The following is an 18635-nucleotide window of genomic DNA, read 5'->3' as shown; positions in this document are numbered from 1 at the left end:
GTGGTGGTGTTGGAGCGGTGCGGGGCTCTAATGACAGGGTGGTGGTGTTGGAGCGGTGCGGGGCTCTAATGACAGGGTGGTGTTGGAGCGGTGCAGGGCTCTAATGACGGGGTGGTGTTGGAGTGGTACAGGGCTCTAATGACAGGGTGGTGGTGGTGTTGGAGCGGTGCGGGGCTCTAATGACAGGGTGGTGGTGTTGGAGCGGTGCGGGGCTCTAATGACAGGGTGGTGGTGTTGGAGCGGTGCGGGGCTCTAATGACAGGGTGGTGGTGTTGGAGCGGTGCAGGGCTCTAATGAAGGGGTGGTGGTGGTGTTGGAGCGGTGCAGGGCTCTAATGACAGGGTGGTGGTGGAGCTTTGCAGGGCTCTAATGACAGGGTGGTGTTGGAGCGGTGCAGGGCTCTAATGACAGGGTGGTGTTGGAGCGGTGCAGGGCTCTAATGACGGGGTGGTGGTGGAGCTTTGCAGGGCTCTAATGACAGGGTGGTGTTGGAGCGGTGCAGGGCTCTAATGACAGGGTGGTGGTGGAGCTTTGCAGGGCTCTAATGACAGGGTGGTGTTGGAGCGGTGCAGGGCTCTAATGACGGGGTGGTGTTGGAGCGGTGCAGGGCTCTAATGACGGGGTGGTGGTGTTGGAGCGGTGCAGGGCTCTAATGACGGGGTGGTGTTGGAGCGGTGCAGGGCTCTAATGACGGGGTGGTGGTGGAGCTTTGCAGGGCTCTAATGACAGGGTGGTGGTGTTGGAGCGGTGCGGGGCTCTAATGACAGGGTGGTGGTGTTGGAGCGGTGCAGGGCTCTAATGACAGGGTGGTGGTGTTGGAGCGGTGCGGGGCTCTAATGACAGGGTGGTGGTGGAGCTTTGCAGGGCTCTAATGACAGGGTGGTGGTGTTGGAGCGGTGCGGGGCTCTAATGACAGGGTGGTGGTGTTGGAGCGGTGCAGGGCTCTAATGACAGGGTGGTGGTGTTGGAGCGGTGCGGGGCTCTAATGACAGGGTGGTGGTGTTGGAGCGGTGCGGGGCTCTAATGACAGGGTGGTGGTGTTGGAGCGGTGCAGGGCTCTAATGACAGGGTGGTGGTGTTGGAGCGGTGCAGGGCTCTAATGACAGGGTGGTGGTGTTGGAGCGGTGCAGGGCTCTAATGACAGGGTGGTGGTGTTGGAGCGGTGCGGGGCTCTAATGACAGGGTGGTGGTGTTGGAGCGGTGCAGGGCTCTAATGACGGGGTGGTGGTGGTGTTGGAGCGGTGCAGGGCTCTAATGACAGGGTGGTGGTGTTGGAGTGGTGCGGGGCTCTAATGACAGGGTGGTGTTGGAGCGGTGCAGGGCTCTAATGACAGGGTGGTGTTGGAGCGGTGCAGGGCTCTAATGACAGGGTGGTGTTGGAGCGGTGCAGGGCTCTAATGACAGGGTGGTGTTGGAGCGGTGCAGGGCTCTAATGACAGGGTGGTGGTGGAGCTTTGCAGGGCTCTAATGACAGGGTGGTGTTGGAGCGGTGCAGGGCTCTAATGACAGGGTGGTGTTGGAGCGGTGCAGGGCTCTAATGACAGGGTGGTGTTGGAGCGGTGCAGGGCTCTAATGACAGGGTGGTGTTGGAGCGGTGCAGGGCTCTAATGACGGGGTGGTGTTGGAGCGGTGCAGGGCTCTAATGACGGGGTGGTGGTGTTGGAGCGGTGCAGGGCTCTAATGACGGGGTGGTGTTGGAGCGGTGCAGGGCTCTAATGACGGGGTGGTGGTGGAGCTTTGCAGGGCTCTAATGACAGGGTGGTGGTGTTGGAGCGGTGCGGGGCTCTAATGACGGGGTGGTGTTGGAGCGGTGCAGGGCTCTAATGACAGGGTGGTGGTGTTGGAGCGGTGCGGGGCTCTAATGACAGGGTGGTGGTGTTGGAGCGGTGCGGGGCTCTAATGACGGGGTGGTGGTGGAGCTTTGCAGGGCTCTAATGACAGGGTGGTGTTGGAGCGGTGCAGGGCTCTAATGACAGGGTTGTGTTGGAGCGGTGCAGGGCTCTAATGACGGGGTGGTGTTGGAGCGGTGCAGGGCTCTAATGACAGGGTGGTGTTGGAGCGGTGCAGGGCTCTAATGACAGGGTGGTGTTGGAGCGGTGCGGGGCTCTAATGACGGGGTGGTGGTGGAGCTTTGCAGGGCTGTAATGACAGGGTGGTGTTGGAGCGGTGCAGGGCTCTAATGACAGGGTGGTGTTGTAGCGTTGCAGGGCTCTAATGACGGGGTGGGGGTGGAGCTTTGCAGGGCTCTAATGACAGGGTGGTGTTGGAGCGGTGCAGGGCTCTAATGACAGGGTGGTGTTGGAGCGGTGCAGGGCTCTAATGACAGGTAGCGCTTACAGAGCTGCTGGAAACTGCTAGCCAGGAAACGTGATGTGAGAACTGGCAAGCGGACAGGACACACTGTCATCTCGTTCCGACCAGAAATGAACAGCTTGCCATCAGGACCGGCATAGAAATCCACACATCTAGGTTACCTGGATTTAATTCAGAATTATGTTCCTGGGATATTTTACTGGGGAAAAGTGGGAGTCAATATTTATGTAGGATTTTCTGATATAGGGCAAAGTGGATTTTTTTACATTTTTTTTCTGCGTGGTACCAAGACCGTCACATCTGGTGGTACCAAGACCGTCGCATCTGGTGGTACCAAGACTGTCACATCTGGTGGTACCAAGACCGTCGCATCTGGTGGTACCAAGACCGTCGCATCTGGTGGTACCAAGACCGTCGCATCTGGTGGTACCAAGACTGTCGCATCTGGTGGTACCAAGACTGTCGCATCTGGTGGTACCAAGACTGTCGCATCTGGTGGTACCAAGACTGTCACATCTGGTGGTACCAAGACTGTCACATCTGGTGGTACCAAGACTGTCACATCTGGTGGTACCAAGACTGTCACATCTGGTGGGACCAAGACTGTCGCATCTGGTGGTACCAAGACTGTCACATCTGGTGGTACCAAGACCGTCACATCTAGCAGACTGGCTAAGTCCACAGTGAAGTTTGATTTGATGTACACATCTAAGTTTCCTTGTTTCAGGCTTTTAAAATGGGATTTCATTGTGACAATAGGATCATAAAGGATGACCCAGCTCAATGTTTTGCTCTTTAATCGATGCAAGTAGCTCAATCCACAGTCTGCCTGGATTTTGTACAGATTAAGGTGGAGAGGGAGAGTGAGTGGGTTTAAGGTTTAAATGTCTTTTATATTGTCTCAAAAGCCATAGCAGAGCCAGTTCATTTGATAACTTCCTAACTTTTTATTTTTTTGTTCCAGGTAATTTTCATGTCTTCCTTTGAATTGAGTCTTTGCTAGTGTTAAGCAACTGTTACTATGTACTGTACATTCCAGTGAGAGACCAGGTCCTTTTGAAGTGTTTTTCTAAAATGCCTTCCTCCTCTTCGTCCTCCCAGGTCTGCCCCTACTGGTACAGAGGACCATAGCCCGGACCATCATCCTCCAGGAGAGCATCGGGAAGGGCCGCTTCGGCGAGGTGTGGCGGGGCAAGTGGCGAGGCGAGGAGGTGGCGGTCAAGATTTTCTCCTCCCGTGAGGAACGTTCGTGGTTCCGTGAGGCCGAGATCTACCAGACGGTCATGCTGCGTCACGAAAACATCCTGGGCTTCATCGCCGCCGACAACAAAGGTACAAACAATCACAGCTCACCTCTAAAGCGTCAAATCACTTTTGTAAGGGTGCGTTTACTGACTAGGGCCTCTTTTCCTTAAGGTCTGTAGTACCCTTCTATCAGTGATCTAGGTAGGGGTTCTGGTCTGTAGTACCCTTCTGTCGGTGATCTAGGTAGGGGTTCTGGTCTGTAGTACCCTTCTAACAGTGATCTAGGTAGGGGTTCTGGTCTGTAGTACCCTTCTATCAGTGATCTAGGTAAGGGTTCTGGTCTGTAGTACCCTTCTGTCGGTGATCTAGGTAGGGGTTCTGGTCTGTAGTACCCTTCTGTCGGTGATCTAGGTAGGGGTTCTGGTCTGTAGTACCCTTCTGTCGGTGATCTAGGTAGGGGTTCTGGTCTGTAGTACCCTTCTGTCGGTGATCTAGGTAGGGGTTCTGGTCTGTAGTACCCTTCTGTCGGTGATCTAGGTAGGGGTTCTGGTCTGTAGTACCCTTCTATCAGTGATCTAGGTAGGGGTTCTGGTCTGTAGTACCCTTCTATCAGTGATCTAGGTAGGGGTTCTGGTCTGTAGTACCCTTCTGTCGGTGATCTAGGTAGGGGTTCTGGTCTGTAGTACCCTTCTGTCGGTGATCTAGGTAGGGGTTCTGGTCTGTAGTACCCTTCTGTCGGTGATCTAGGTAGGGGTTCTGGTCTGCCGCGGCAGTAAGGTGGACTGGACTGGTGTGGGCTTGTAAGAATATTTGGATGATCTCCGTGCACAAACCCTGCTCGAGGTGTGTGTTTGGGTGTGTTTGTTTTTTATGGAGCCGGGTCAATGGTTGTCCAGCTGCTCTGAGCTCTCTCTGGCTATCTGTAGTTAACATCACATTGCTCTGAGGACAACCGACTCACTGTGTTCATTAACCTCTCCTCACCTTCTGTTTTTCTCTCCATCATTCCAATTACTCCATTTTTTGTTTTGTTTTGTCTTTGTACATGTCTCACCCTTTGCTCTTTGTCAGATAACGGGACATGGACCCAGCTGTGGCTGGTGTCAGACTACCACGAGCACGGCTCTCTGTTTGACTATCTGAACCGCTACACAGTCACCGTGGAGGGCATGATCAAACTGTCACTGTCCACCGCCAGCGGTCTGGCCCACCTCCACATGGAGATCGTTGGCACGCAAGGTGAGTGACAGCCACGTTGACCAATCAGTCAGAGGGGACAGCAACTCCCACCAATCAGCGACTGAGGACTTTTTTTTGGTTGAGAGATGGAGTATTCCTTTTGGTTTCATGTATAATATTTATGTTATAAAATCCTATGTTATAAACTGTGTTAGAAACTGATACTATTTCTGGTTGTCTTAACTCACCACCACTGTGACCCCTGGTGTAGCCTATTATCGGCGACTTCAGGAACTTAACGCAAGAATCTGTGATGACCAGCAGCAGGAGAAGGGTCGGGAAGAGTTTTTTTTCTGGTTAGGCTAAATTGATCTCTGGCTCCCTCTATAGTAATTTGTGTGTCTGAATTTTTAATCGCAGTGCTTAAAGCATCAGACAAGCTCAGTAGCCTACGTAGATTTGATTTTTATTAACACATAGGGTGTGTCCTATATATGGAAAAATACACGTTTTAAAATGTTCACCAATCGATTGGTCGAAAGAACAGATGACTCTGTCGACTAAGATTGTATTTTTTTGTCTCGGGGACAGCCCTAGTCACATGATGTATACAGGCAAAACGAGACACAACCTTATATAAATAGTAAGTTGACAGTATGACTCATTCAACTAGGCCACGTGTCTTGTCCTCCACAGAACTGGAGGGAAGATTCTACAGGAGTCGAGACTGTCATGGAATCTACTTTCCTCATTGTACAGTTCTGTACATTGGGTTTTGCCCTCTTGCTCAGGATACACGCTATAGGCCATGTCCACTAGGCAGGGGTGCAGTATTTGGGGAATAAACAAAACTGTTTATTTAGCTAGTGGAGCCTCCGAGCAGAACATTTTCTCAGTAAAGCAGAGTGTTCCAGAGAGACCGTATGTGAACTGTATGTGAAATCCCAATTCCCCCCCTGCAGAATCTGTAAGTAGATGTTAAACCATCCCTGTCAGGCCTCTGTAGTTTCTCCTCTAACTGTACACTATTACCCCCAATATACCTAGTAATTCCCCTCAATATACCTAGTTATTACCCCCTATATACCTAGTTGTTACCCCCTATCTACCTAGTTATTACCCCCAATATACCTAGTTATTACCCCCTATCTGCCTAGTTATTACCCCCAATATACCTAGTTATTACCCCCAATATACCTAGTTATTACCCCCATATACCTAGTTATTACCCCCTATATACCTAGTTATTACCCCCTATCTACCTAGTTATTACCCCCTATCTACCTAGTTATTACCCCCAATATGCCTAGTTATTACCCCCTATCTGCCTAGTTATTACCCCCAATATACCTAGTTATTACCCCCTATATACCTAGTTATTACCCCCTATATACCTAGTTATTACCCCCTATATACCTAGTTATTACCCCCTATCTACCTAGTTATTACCCCCTATCTACCTAGTTATTACCCCCTATCTGCCTAGTTATTACCCCCTACCTGCCTAGTTATTACCCCCTACCTGCCTAGTTATTATCCCCTATCTGCCTAGTTATTACCCCCTATATACCTAGTTATTACCCCCAATATACCTAGTTATTAGCCCCTACATACCTAGTTATTAGCCCCTACATACCTAGTTATTAGCCCCTACATACCTAGTTATTACCCCCTATCTACATAGTTATTACCCCCTATCTACATAGTTATTACCCCCTATCTACATAGTTATTACCCCCTATCTACATAGTTATTACCCCCTATCTACATAGTTATGACCCCCTATCTGCCTAGTTATGACCCCCTATCTGCCTAGTTATGACCCCCTATCTGCCTAGTTATGACCCCCTATCTGCCTAGTTATGACCCCCTATCTGCCCAGTTATGACCCCCTATCTGCCCAGTTATGACCCCCTATCTGCCTAGTTATGACCCCCTATCTGCCCAGTTATGACCCCCTATCTGCCCAGTTATGACCCCCTATCTGCCCAGTTATGACCCCCTATCTGCCCAGTTATGACCCCCTATCTGCCAAGTTATTGACCCCCTATCTGCCAAGTTATTGACCCCCTATCTGCCAAGTTATTTACCCCCTACCTGCCTAGTTATTTACCCCCTATCGACCTAGTTATTGACCCCCTATCTACCTAGTTATTACCCCCTCTCCTCTAACTGTAGACTATTACCCCCAATATACCTAGTAATTCCCCTCAATATACCTAGTTATTACCCCCTATATACCTAGTTGTTACCCCCTATCTACCTAGTTATTACCCCCAATATACCTAGTTATTACCCCCTATCTGCCTAGTTATTACCCCCAATATACCTAGTTATTACCCCCAATATACCTAGTTATTACCCCCATATACCTAGTTATTACCCCCTATATACCTAGTTATTACCCCCTATCTACCTAGTTATTACCCCCTATCTACCTAGTTATTACCCCCAATATGCCTAGTTATTACCCCCTATCTGCCTAGTTATTACCCCCAATATACCTAGTTATTACCCCCTATATACCGAGTTATTACCCCCTATATACCTAGTTATTACCCCCTATATACCTAGTTATTACCCCCTATCTACCTAGTTATTACCCCCTATCTACCTAGTTATTACCCCCTATCTGCCTAGTTATTACCCCCTACCTGCCTAGTTATTACCCCCTACCTGCCTAGTTATTATCCCCTATCTGCCTAGTTATTACCCCCTATATACCTAGTTATTACCCCCAATATACCTAGTTATTACCCCCTATATACCTAGTTATTACCCCCTATATACCTAGTTATTAGCCCCTACATACCTAGTTATTAGCCCCTACATACCTAGTTATTACCCCCTATCTACATAGTTATTACCCCCTATCTACATAGTTATTACCCCCTATCTACATAGTTATTACCCCCTATCTACATAGTTATTACCCCCTATCTGCCTAGTTATGACCCCCTATCTGCCTAGTTATGACCCCCTATCTGCCTAGTTATGACCCCCTATCTGCCCAGTTATGACCCCCTATCTGCCCAGTTATGACCCCCTATCTGCCCAGTTATGACCCCCTATCTGCCAAGTTATTGACCCCCTATCTGCCAAGTTATTGACTATCTGCCAAGTTATTTACCCCCTACCTGCCAAGTTATTTACCCCCTACCTGCCTAGTTATTTACCCCCTATCGACCTAGTTATTGACCCCCTATCTACCTAGTTATTACCCCCTACCCCCTATCTTTTGACTCCTCACCAACTGACCTAAAGGTTTGGGGAATGATAAGTTAACGTTCTCATCCATCAGCCTTAAAACGCATCTCGGGTGCAGAGGATCAATAAAATATTTGAATAATAGTAATAGCACTTCCTCAATTCAAATACTATGGCGACACTATACCAAAGATGGTTTGGTATGGTTTAGAAACTTAGGAACCAATCCCATCCGGATTAACGGACATTCTAGAGGAATAATTACACATCCAACGGTCTCTAGTGATACTAGTCCAGAGAGAATAGGGTTTATGATATGTAGAACCATACACCGGGTTTTATAAAATATGATCAACTCTTTCCATGACATAGACTGACCAGGTGAATCCAGGTGAAAGCTATGATCCCTTATTGATGTCACCTGTTAAATCCACTTCAATCAGTTTAGAAGAGAGAGAGGAGACAGGATGAAGAAGGATTTTTAAGCTTTCAGACGATTTAAACATGAATTGTGTTTGTGCCATTGAGGGGGGAACGGACAAGATGAAAGATTTAAGTGCCTTTGAACGGGATATGGTAGTAGGTGCCAGGCGCACCGTTTTGTGTCAAGAACTGTAACGCTGCTGGGTTTTTCCACTCTGAACCGTTTCCTGTTTCCCGTGTCTGACCAATAGAAAGGATCAAAGCTGGCGGTGGAATATAAATAGGAGCATTTACCAGTTTCATTTGAGGACCAGGATGTTGACAGCTGTGCCATACATATTGCAAAATAGTTGGGAAGAGATTTGTGATGTACCGATTCCCATGGTGCAGGGAGTATGAGGTTGATGTATAAAACGATGCAAGATTCAAGACGTCGTGATTTTTTTTTTTTGCAAAAATTATTGTACAGAATTCTTGCCACCAACAAAATGTTGAATATTTGGGGCATATAATCATCGCAGCTCTGCAGATTTTGTTGTGAGGATACAGAATCAATAGACCATGTATTTTGGTATTGCCCTCAGGTAGCCTGTTTCTGGTCTCAGATTCAGGAATGGCTGTAAAATGCATAACAATGATCTAAAATTGACCCTAGAAATAGTACTGTTATGAGATCTGGAGAGACCGGGTCAGTCAATTACTAATACTCTTAGTAAAAGTATTGATCTAAATTTGACCCTAGAAATAGTACTGTTAGGAGATCAGGAGATCTCAATTACTAATACTCTTAGTAAAAGTATTGATCTAAAATTGACCCTAGAAATAGTACTGTTAGGAGATCAGGAGATCTCAATTACTAATACTCTTAGTAAAAGTATTGATCTAAAATTGACCCTAGAAATAGTACTGTTAGGAGATCTGGAGATCTCAATTACTAATACTCTTAGTAAAAGTATTGATCTAAAATTGACCCTAGAAATAGTACTGTTAGGAGATCTGGAGATCTCAATTACTAATACTCTTAGTAAAAGTATTGATCTAAAATTGACCCTAGAAATAGTACTGTTAGGAGATCTGGAGATCTCAATTACTAATACTCTTAGTAAAAGTATTCATCTTCAACTCGCCATCTGTGGATTCTATTCGATTTAGATTCAAATTGTATGTTAAACATCACAGCATAGTAGAAAGATATATGGTGTGGGGACTGTGTGGGGAGGGTTCTCGAATGGTTGAGTGGCAGCTCTTGGGGAACTGTGGGGGGGGGGGGGGGGGGCATCTTAGAGGGCTGGCGGCTGGGAGTTTTGGGTTGGTGGCTGATGGGTCGCTGTTTCAAGTCCCTGTTTTTTTTCTTCTTTTCCTTCTCTACCTTGTGGGAGATCTGTCGACGTGCCCTTGAGCAGGGCGTTGACCCTGGTTGCGTCTGTGGGTCGGGCTCTGGATGGGAATCTGTTAGATGACTGAATGGGACGTAGATGTTGAGAGGCTTCACTGCACGTAGATTGTATGTTTTATATATTCAATAAAATGGCCCACTGTAGAAAGGGGGAGAGATTCAACTCAATATTAGGAAGGCGTTCCTAATGTTTAGTATATTCAGTACATCGACAGGACCATATTATGGACTAGATTTTCTTTTCGTATGAAGAAGGACGCAGGGTAATTGAAAGCTAAAAATGGTATTTTAGCTGTCCAGTTCTTTCACATCAGTGTATACGGAAGGAGTAAGAAGAGACTGCTGAGATGCTCCTCCCTGCCCCCCTCCTCCCTCTCCAACATGTCAAATACAATCATGTTCTTTTGAATCGGTGAGCTCTCGTCTAATGCTTTTCCTCTTCTCTCCTCTTTTCTCTCTCTCTCGCTCTCTCTCTCTTCCTCAACGCCATATGTCATAAATTTCAGGGAAGCCGGCCATCGCCCACAGGGATCTGAAATCTAAGAACATCCTGGTGAAGAAGAACGGGACTTGCTGCATTGCCGACCTGGGCTTGGCCGTGCGCCACGACTCCGCCACCGACACCATCGACATCGCCCCCAACCACAGAGTGGGGACCAAAAGGTAACTGGATCCCCCATTCGGGCTCTGTTATGACTGTTATTTGGGATGGCAATTTGATAAAGAGTGAGCCGCCATGCCGGCTCTTTGATGTGGTTAGTGGCAACTTCAAACTACTCCACCTCAACCATTGAGCAGGAATCAGAAGGTAACAGGTGGGGATCACACCTGTCATTTGCTGTAACGATGTGATGGAAGATGCCATTCTGGCTCCCACAGCTCATTGTAATGGCTGGAGGTGCCTTGAAACTGGTTGTCCATTCTGGCTCTAGAGTGCTGCCGAGCCCTCAACCACAGAGTGGGGAAACTCAAAGATAACTGGAGTCCCACGGGGCTGTCATTCCGCCTCGTTTGAGCCGTCATTTGTAGTGACGGAGCCGCCATCTTGGCTCTCACAGCCGCCACTCGCCATCATAGGCAAAAGGTGAAGGTGCATTGAAACCCGTCATCTTCTCCGGCTCTCCAGAGAGTTGTAGCAGGTAGGTGAGGAGGGGAGGAGGAACACGCGGTGTGAGTCATGCCATGGAAACACGGCGCTCATACCAACGGCGCTCATCTCTCCCACCCTGCAGCAGCATCGATGACATTTCCCCCTTTTCCACAAGACAAGCCTGTGTGGTTGGAAAACACAGAGGGGATGATGGCCACACACACACACAGCCGTTCCTACCAGCTCAGGCCAGGCAGTCACTAGCGACGTGCGTCGACTCTTCTATAATTCAACTCCAATAGAAAGAGGAGAAAATCGTCTTGACAACCATATCGCCGATTTTGCTTTCTTCTTGAATAACACTGTCTTGATTCAGTCTTCTGCGGTGTATATCAAGCCTATCAAGCATCCCACCAATCCACGATGTAGATTCTATTCCGGCTGCTGTTGTTGCCTGGACGGCTGCCACACGGAGCAGCTGTGTTACAACACTCTGACTATGAAGCACAATGTGTTGTGTAACACAGCTCTGCTGGTATAGAACTGAGGCCCAGCTCATTAATATCGCATGGTATTATTCATAGTTCACATCCGTTGTTGTTGCACTTTGTTGGTATCGTGGTTGGCTCCAGGACACGACACCGTGTAAAATAACACGCTCAAATGGTATAGCAGATTGAATCCTGCCTCCCTTGTCTAAGTGCCCTCGACAAGCATCTGGGAACCTGCTAGCCATTAGCCTAGAGGTGAAACACTGTGTGACTTGTTTTCTCAGCCTTTATGTTCCCTCTGCCCTTCCTTACCTCTCTTGCACTCCTCCTCCCCTTCTCACTTGCTCCCCTTCCCATCCCTCTCTCTTGCCCTCCTCCCCCTCTCTCCTCTCCCCCATCTCATCCTCTCCTCCCCTCCCTCCCTCCCTCTCTTGCTCTCCTCAAATCCCTCTCTCTTGCTCTCCTCCCCTCCCTCTCTCCCTCTTGCTCTCCTCCCCTCCCTCCCTCCCTCTCTTGCTCCCCTCCCTCCCTCCCTCTCTTGCTCTGCTCCCCTCCCTCCCTCCCTCTCTTGCTCTCCTCCCCTCCCTCCCTCCCTCCCTCCCTCCCTCCCTCCCTCCCTCCCTCCCTCCCTCCCTCCCTCCCTCCCTCTCTTGCTCTCCCCCCCTCCCTCCCTCTCTTGCTCTCCCCCCCACCCTCCCTCTCTCTTGCTCTCCTCCCCTCCCTCCCTCCCTTTTGCTCTCCGACCCTCCCTCCCTCCCTCCCTCCCTCTTGCTCTCCTCCCCTCCCTCCCTCTTGCTCTCCTCCCCTCCTTCCCTCCCTCCCTCTTGCTCTCCCTCCCTCCCTCCCTCCCTCCCTCCCTCCCTCCCTCCCTCCCTCCCTCCCTCCCTCCCTCCCTCCCTCCCTCCCTCCCTCCCTCCCTCCCTCCCTCCCTCTTGCTCTCCTCCCCTCCCTCCCTCCCTCCCTCTCTTGCTCTCCTCCCCTCCCTCCCTCCCTCTCTTGCTCTCCTCCCCTCCCTCCCTCCCTCCCTCCCTCTCTTGCTCTCCTCCCCTCCCTCCCTCCCTCCCTCTTGCTCTCCTCCCCTCCCTCCCTCCCTCCCTCTCTTGCTCTCCTCCCCTCCCTCCCTCCCTCTCTTGCTCTCCTCCCCTCCCTCCCTCCCTCCCTCCCTCTCTTGCTCTCCTCCCCTCCCTCCCTCCCTCCCTCTTGCTCTCCTCCCCTCCCTCCCTCCCTCCCTCTTGCTCTCCTCCCCTCCCTCTTGCAAAAGTGAAATAAACAGGCTAAACATCATTAGACATTACACTCATTATACAAACCTTTTAAAATAATATCGACATTTCAAATGTTATATTATTGGCAATGTACAGTGTTGTAACAGGTAGTTGAAGTATGAAAGGGAAAATCAACATTGTTTGTTCTCCACTGTATGTCCTTTCCCATGGCAATGGGCCACACATCTTCCTGCTGTGACGGCCCACTGCGATATTTACCCTAACAGATATGGGAGTTTTTCAATCTTTTGATTTCTTTTCAAATTCTGTGTTGGTCTATGGGAAATGTGTGTCTCTAATGTGGTTATACATTTGGCAGGAGGTTAAGAATTGTAGTTTAGTTTCCACCTCCATTTCGTAGGCCGTGGGCACATAGGTTGACCTGGCTCTCGAGAGATGACAGGCTATGGCGGCCTCTCTCAATAGCAAGGCTATGCTCACTGAGTGTACATTTTAGTCTCAATAGCAAGGCTATGCTCACTGAGTGTACATTTTGGTCTCTCCCCCTTCTCCCTGGGCCAGGCAGGTGGTTGTGTGTTTTGGTCCAGGCTGACTGACTGTATGTCTGTCTACCTGGCTGGCCCACTGGAATCTGTGGGGCTTAATTAAGCGGAAGTCTCGGGGACTTTACCCCCCCTCTGGAACTGTGGAGGGAGATTAGGCCCAGCGCAGCTAACACCTTTCCTTCCTGTGGCTCCAACTTTCCAGAGGAGAGAGGAGCCCCCTTCCCAAAACATTACCCCCCTCTCATCTCCCGCTAGGAATCTGGGATTTCCTCCCTTACGGAACAAAATGGCCACTAACAGGATTAGAGATGTTGCCCCTGAAGACTGGTTTAAGGTCAGTCTAATGATGCAGGTTGGAATCTGGAGGGGAAACTGATCCTAAATCTGTGCCTAAAGGCCGGGAAACGTTCAAACTGCGATAGATTAGCTGGCTTCATCTCCAACTGTTAAGGGGGATAGTGTTTCATATCTCTCTGAGATACTGTGTTGGGAAATCGCGCCAGGCTGAGGATGCAATCAGTTTTATTGTAGTTTAAAAACCGAGAAACGGTTGCATTTTTTATGCTTTGTAGTGTTGGGCAAATATTGATCAACTTCTTTAACTACTTTGAGCGTTCTGAATTACAGGACACATCACTGCACTCTATACTCCTCTGTAAACTGGTCATCTCTGTATACATGTCGCAAGACCCACTGGTTGATGCTTATTTATAAAACCCTCTTAGGCCTCACTCCCCCCTTATCTGAGATATCTACTCCAGCCCTCATCCACCACATACAACACCCGTTCTACCAGTCACATTCTGTTAAAGGTCCCCAAAGCACACACATCCCTGGGTCGCTCGTCTTTTCAGTTCACTGCAGCTGGCGACTGGAACGAGCTGCAACAAAACACTCAAACTGGACAGTTTTATCTCCATCTCTTCATTCCAAGACTCAATTATGGACACTCTTACTGACAGTTGTGGCTGATTTGCTTGTTGTCTCTACCTTCTTGCCCTTTATGCTGTTGTCTGTGCCCAATAATGTTTGTACCATGTTTTCTGCTGCTACCATGCTGTGCTGCCGCCTCAATGTTGTGCTGCCGCCTCAATGTTGTGCTGCCGCCTCAATGTTGTGCTGCCGCCTCAATGTTGTGCTGCCGCCTCAATGCTGTGCTGCCTCAATGCTGTGCTGCCTCAATGCTGTGCTGCCTCAATGCTGTGCTGCTGCCTCAATGCTGTGCTGCTGCCTCAATGTTGTGCTGCTGCCTCAATGTTGTGCTGCTGCCTCAATGCTGTGCTGCTGCCTCAATGCTGTGCTGCTGCCTCAATGCTGTGCTGCTGCCTCAATGTTGTGCTGCTGCCTCAATGTTGTGCTGCTGCCTCAATGTTGTGCTGCTGCCTCAATGCTGTGCTGCCTCAATGCTGTGCTGCCTCAATGCTGTGCTGCCTCAATGCTGTGCTGCTGCCTCAATGTTGTGCTGCTGCCTCAATGTTGTGCTGCTGCCTCAATGCTGTGCTGCCGCCTCAATGCTGTGCTGCTGCCTCAATGCTGTGCTGCTGCCTCAATGTTGTGCTGCTGCCTCAATGTTGTGCTGCTGCCTCAATGTTGTGCTGCCGCCTCAATGTTGTGCTGCCGCCTCAATGTTGTGCTGCTGCCTCAATGTTGTGCTGCTGCCTCAATGCTGTGCTGCCGCCTCAATGCTGTGCTGCCGCCTCAATGCTGTGCTGCCGCCTCAATGCTGTGCTGCCTCAATGCTGTGCTGCCTCAATGCTGTGCTGCCTCAATGCTGTGCTGCCGCCTCAATGCTGTGCTGCCGCCTCAATGCTGTGCTGCCGCCTCAATGCTGTGCTGCCGCCTCAATGCTGTGCTGCCGCCTCAATGCTGTGCTGCTGCCTCAATGCTGTGCTGCCTCAATGCTGTGCTGCCGCCTCAATGCTGTGCTGCCGCCTCAATGCTGTGCTGCCTCAATGCTGTGCTGCCGCCTCAATGCTGTGCTGCCGCCTCAATGCTGTGCTGCCTCAATGCTGTGCTTCCGCCTCAATGCTGTGCTGCCTCAATGCTGTGCTGCTGCCTCAATGCTGTGCTGCTGCCTCTGTGCTGCTGCCTCAATGCTGTGCTGCCTCAATGCTGTGCTGCCGCCTCAATGCTGTGCTGCCTCAATGCTGTGCTGCCGCCTCAATGCTGTGCTGCCTCAATGCTGTGCTGCCTCAATGCTGTGCTGCCGCCTCAATGCTGTGCTGCCTCAATGCTGTGCTGCTGCCTCAATGCTGTGCTGCTGCCTCAATGCTGTGCTGCTGCCTCAATGCTGTGCTGCCGCCTCAATGCTGTGCTGTATTTATTTCTTTATTGAATTTATTTTGATTTTAAATCCCAGCCCCCGTCCCCCGTCCCCCAGCCCCCGTCCCCCAGCCCCCGTCCCCCAGCCCTCGTCCCCCGTCCCCCAGCCCCCGTCCCCCAGCCCCCGTAGCCCGTCCCCCAGCCCCCGTCCCCCGTCCCCCGCAGGCCTTTTGGTAGGACCGTCATTTTAAATAATAATTTGTTCTTAACTGACTTGCCCTAGTTAAATGTAAGGTTAAATTAAACATGAAGCCAAAAGGAATCAGCGAGTGTATCACCACCAGATCTAATAAGGAAGGCGTTTCGTGATGTTTATCGTCGATATGCAACACCTGCTCACGGAATTCAGATTTTTTTTTCTCCCTCCGTGTGGAAGGTTGTAGATTGGGCTTGTGAAATGAACGCTTGTGAATTGTCCGTTGATGGTTTTTACCCTTGTGGGAAACAGGGGCTTCATTTTTCAAAGGTGCATGTGCCAGTTTTCCTGCAGAGGTCGGTATTTATAAATGTTGAACTTGACGGGAAAGTGTGCGTACGTCCACGCAAATCTCAAACCGTACGTGCGCACAACCTCTGGGAGGTTGATCAATTGTAATTGCAAGCAAATAGGCTTATTGATCGTTCTGGTGAAATAGGTGTTTGATGCATGGGAATTATAACAATGGTATTAAAAACCGTCGGCCATGTGTATATGTTGCGTGCGACAATTTGGATAAATCCCAATATAAATAATATCGATACCAATAAATCCCCAAAAATCCTAGAATCTCCACATCCGGCAGAATTTAGTATCAAATTGTTGATAAATGAGGCGGCAGCGTTGTTGATAAATGAGGCGGCAGCGTTGTTGATAAATGAGGCGGCAGAAGTCCTCACAAGGATAGTAAAACAAGGGGATATTTTACCGGTCCCCAGACTCCCCACGAGGATAAAGGCTATTTTAGGTTTACGTTTAGCTGTACAATTAGGGGTTAGGGGTACGGTTAGGGGTTAGCGGTACGGTTAGGGGTACGGTTAGGAGTTAGGGGTACAGTTAGGGGGTACGGTTAGGGGTTAGGGGTTAGGGGTACGGTTAGGGGTACGGTTAGGGGTTAGGGGTACGGTTAGGGGTACGGTTAGGGGTTCAGGGCAAATACGATATTGAATTGGAATCAATTGTTTGGTCCCCACAAGGATAGTAAAACGTGTGTCTGTCTGTCTGTCTGTCGTATCTAACCAACATTACGGTCTCTCTCCCTCCAGGTATATGGCACCAGAGGTGCTAGACGACTCGATAAACATGAAGCATTTTGAGTCGTTTAAGAGGGCAGATATCTACGCCATGGGCTTGGTTTTCTGGGAGATAGCCAGTCGATGCTCTCTGGCAGGTATGTGTGTTGTTATTTAAATAAAGGTTTAAAAAATATATAATAACGTCGGTAGTGGTATCAGGGTTGTTTGCCCCTCTGATAACAACAGTTATTGAATAATATAATAATGGCACTTAGCACGTTTATTCGTTCATTAGCTGTTTCTCTGGCTGTATTGAACACAAATAGAAATGCTACATGCAACAATTTCAAAGGTTTTTACTGAGATACAGTTCATACAAAGGAAATCAGTCAATTAAACTAAATTCATTAGGCCCTAATCTATGGATTTCACATGACTGGGCAGGGGCGCTGCCATGGGTGGACCTAGGTTGGCACTTGGGAGTCAGGCCCACCCAACCACTGGGGAGCCGGGCCCAGTCAATTTGCAATTTTCCCCACAAAAGGGGTTTACTACGGACAGAAGTACTCCTCAGAACATTTCTGGGTTCTTTTTTATTTCAGCTCATGAAACATGGGACCAACACTTTACATATTACGTTTACAATTTGTTTCAGTCTAATATATAAAAATCACATACAATTCATTGAAGCGTATGAGCTACTTTTGATGCATGTTAAGCAGAGGGAAAACACAATTGTCCCTTGAGGAACAATAAAGTTTTGTATTGCACTCTGTCAAGCCATTTGTGATGTATTTTAACGCTTCTGACGTGTTTTGCGTCAGGCATCGTTGAAGACTACCAGCTGCCATACCATGACCTGGTGCAGTCAGACCCTTCTGTGGAGGAGATGAGGCGGGTGGTGTGTGATCAGAAGCTACGACCCAACATTCCAAACAGGTGGCAGAGCTGTGAGGTAGGTGACACGTGCACACACACACACACACACACACACACACACACACACACACACACACACATATATCTCTTTGGTTTTTAAACCTTTCACATTCCTAGTTCTGAAGTGGGAATCACCTCGCGGGAACGTGTAGCGTCTTCTCTTTGAATGCGGCCATAATAAGTTGCCAATTTCCTCAACTGAAAATCCACACGAGAGGATTTCTCTCCAGATAGTCTTTCCGAACTACTGTCTGCCTCACGGTGCGTTTAAACCCAAGAAAGATCAAAGCCCACAAACCTGAGACTCTCCAATGTGTCCATCTATCTCAGTGAAGACTCACGTGTCACATAAGAGGCGCACAATTGGCCCAGCGTCGTCCGGGTTAGGTTAGGGGAGGGTTTGTCCGGGGCAGGCTGTCATTGTAAAAATAAGAATTTGTTCTTAATTGACTTGCCTAGTTAAATAAAGGTTACTTCCCACCCTAGGGGAAAGTAAGTGGTGTTGCAACTCTCCCTCTCTCGCCGTCTCAAGTTTTCCCCCTTCACATTCTCATTTCACTTGACACTCTCTGTCTCCTTCTCTCTCTTTACGTTCTCTTTCGGTCTCTCTCTGTCTCCTTCTCTCTCTTTACGTTCTCTTTCGGTCTCTCTCTGTCTCCTTCTCTCTCTTTACGTTTTCTTTCGGTCTCTCTCTGTCTCCTTCTCTCTCTTTACGTTCTCTTTCGGTCTCTCTCTGTCTCCTTCTCTCTCTTTACGTTCTCTTTCGGTCTCTCTCTGTCTCCTTCTCTCTCTTTACGTTCTCTTTCGGTCTCTCTCTGTCTCCTTCTCTCTCTTTACGTTCTCTTTCGGTCTCTCTCTGTCTCCTTCTCTCTCTTTACGTTCTCTTTCGGTCTCTCTCTGTCTCCTTCTCTCTCTTTACGTTCTCTTTCTCTCTCTCCCGCCCCACCTCCGTTTATTGGTGTCCCTGTTTATTGACTGTAAAAACTGATACATTAGATTAGAGTCAATCCACAGTAATAAAATCCTTTAATCTAATCTGGGACCTAT

General features: G+C 49.0%; 1 protein-coding gene across 1 annotated transcript in view; it reads left to right on the top strand.

Annotated features, from left to right (window-relative positions):
* LOC139420144 (TGF-beta receptor type-1-like) overlaps nt 1-18635 on the top strand; it is a 91003-nt gene that overhangs the window by 60078 nt on the left and 12290 nt on the right. The window contains exons 4-8 of the mRNA XM_071169923.1: nt 3415-3645; nt 4630-4797; nt 10270-10426; nt 16680-16804; nt 17474-17604. Coding sequence (XP_071026024.1) covers nt 3415-3645; nt 4630-4797; nt 10270-10426; nt 16680-16804; nt 17474-17604 — 812 coding nt within the window. The remainder of the gene's footprint in view (nt 1-3414; nt 3646-4629; nt 4798-10269; nt 10427-16679; nt 16805-17473; nt 17605-18635) is intronic.

Source organism: Oncorhynchus clarkii, chromosome 11, assembly GCF_045791955.1.
Source record: "Oncorhynchus clarkii lewisi isolate Uvic-CL-2024 chromosome 11, UVic_Ocla_1.0, whole genome shotgun sequence".
Lineage (NCBI taxonomy): Eukaryota > Metazoa > Chordata > Actinopteri > Salmoniformes > Salmonidae > Oncorhynchus > Oncorhynchus clarkii.
Note: the sequence above shows the minus strand (reverse complement) of the source record. Positions and strands in the feature narration are given on the sequence as shown.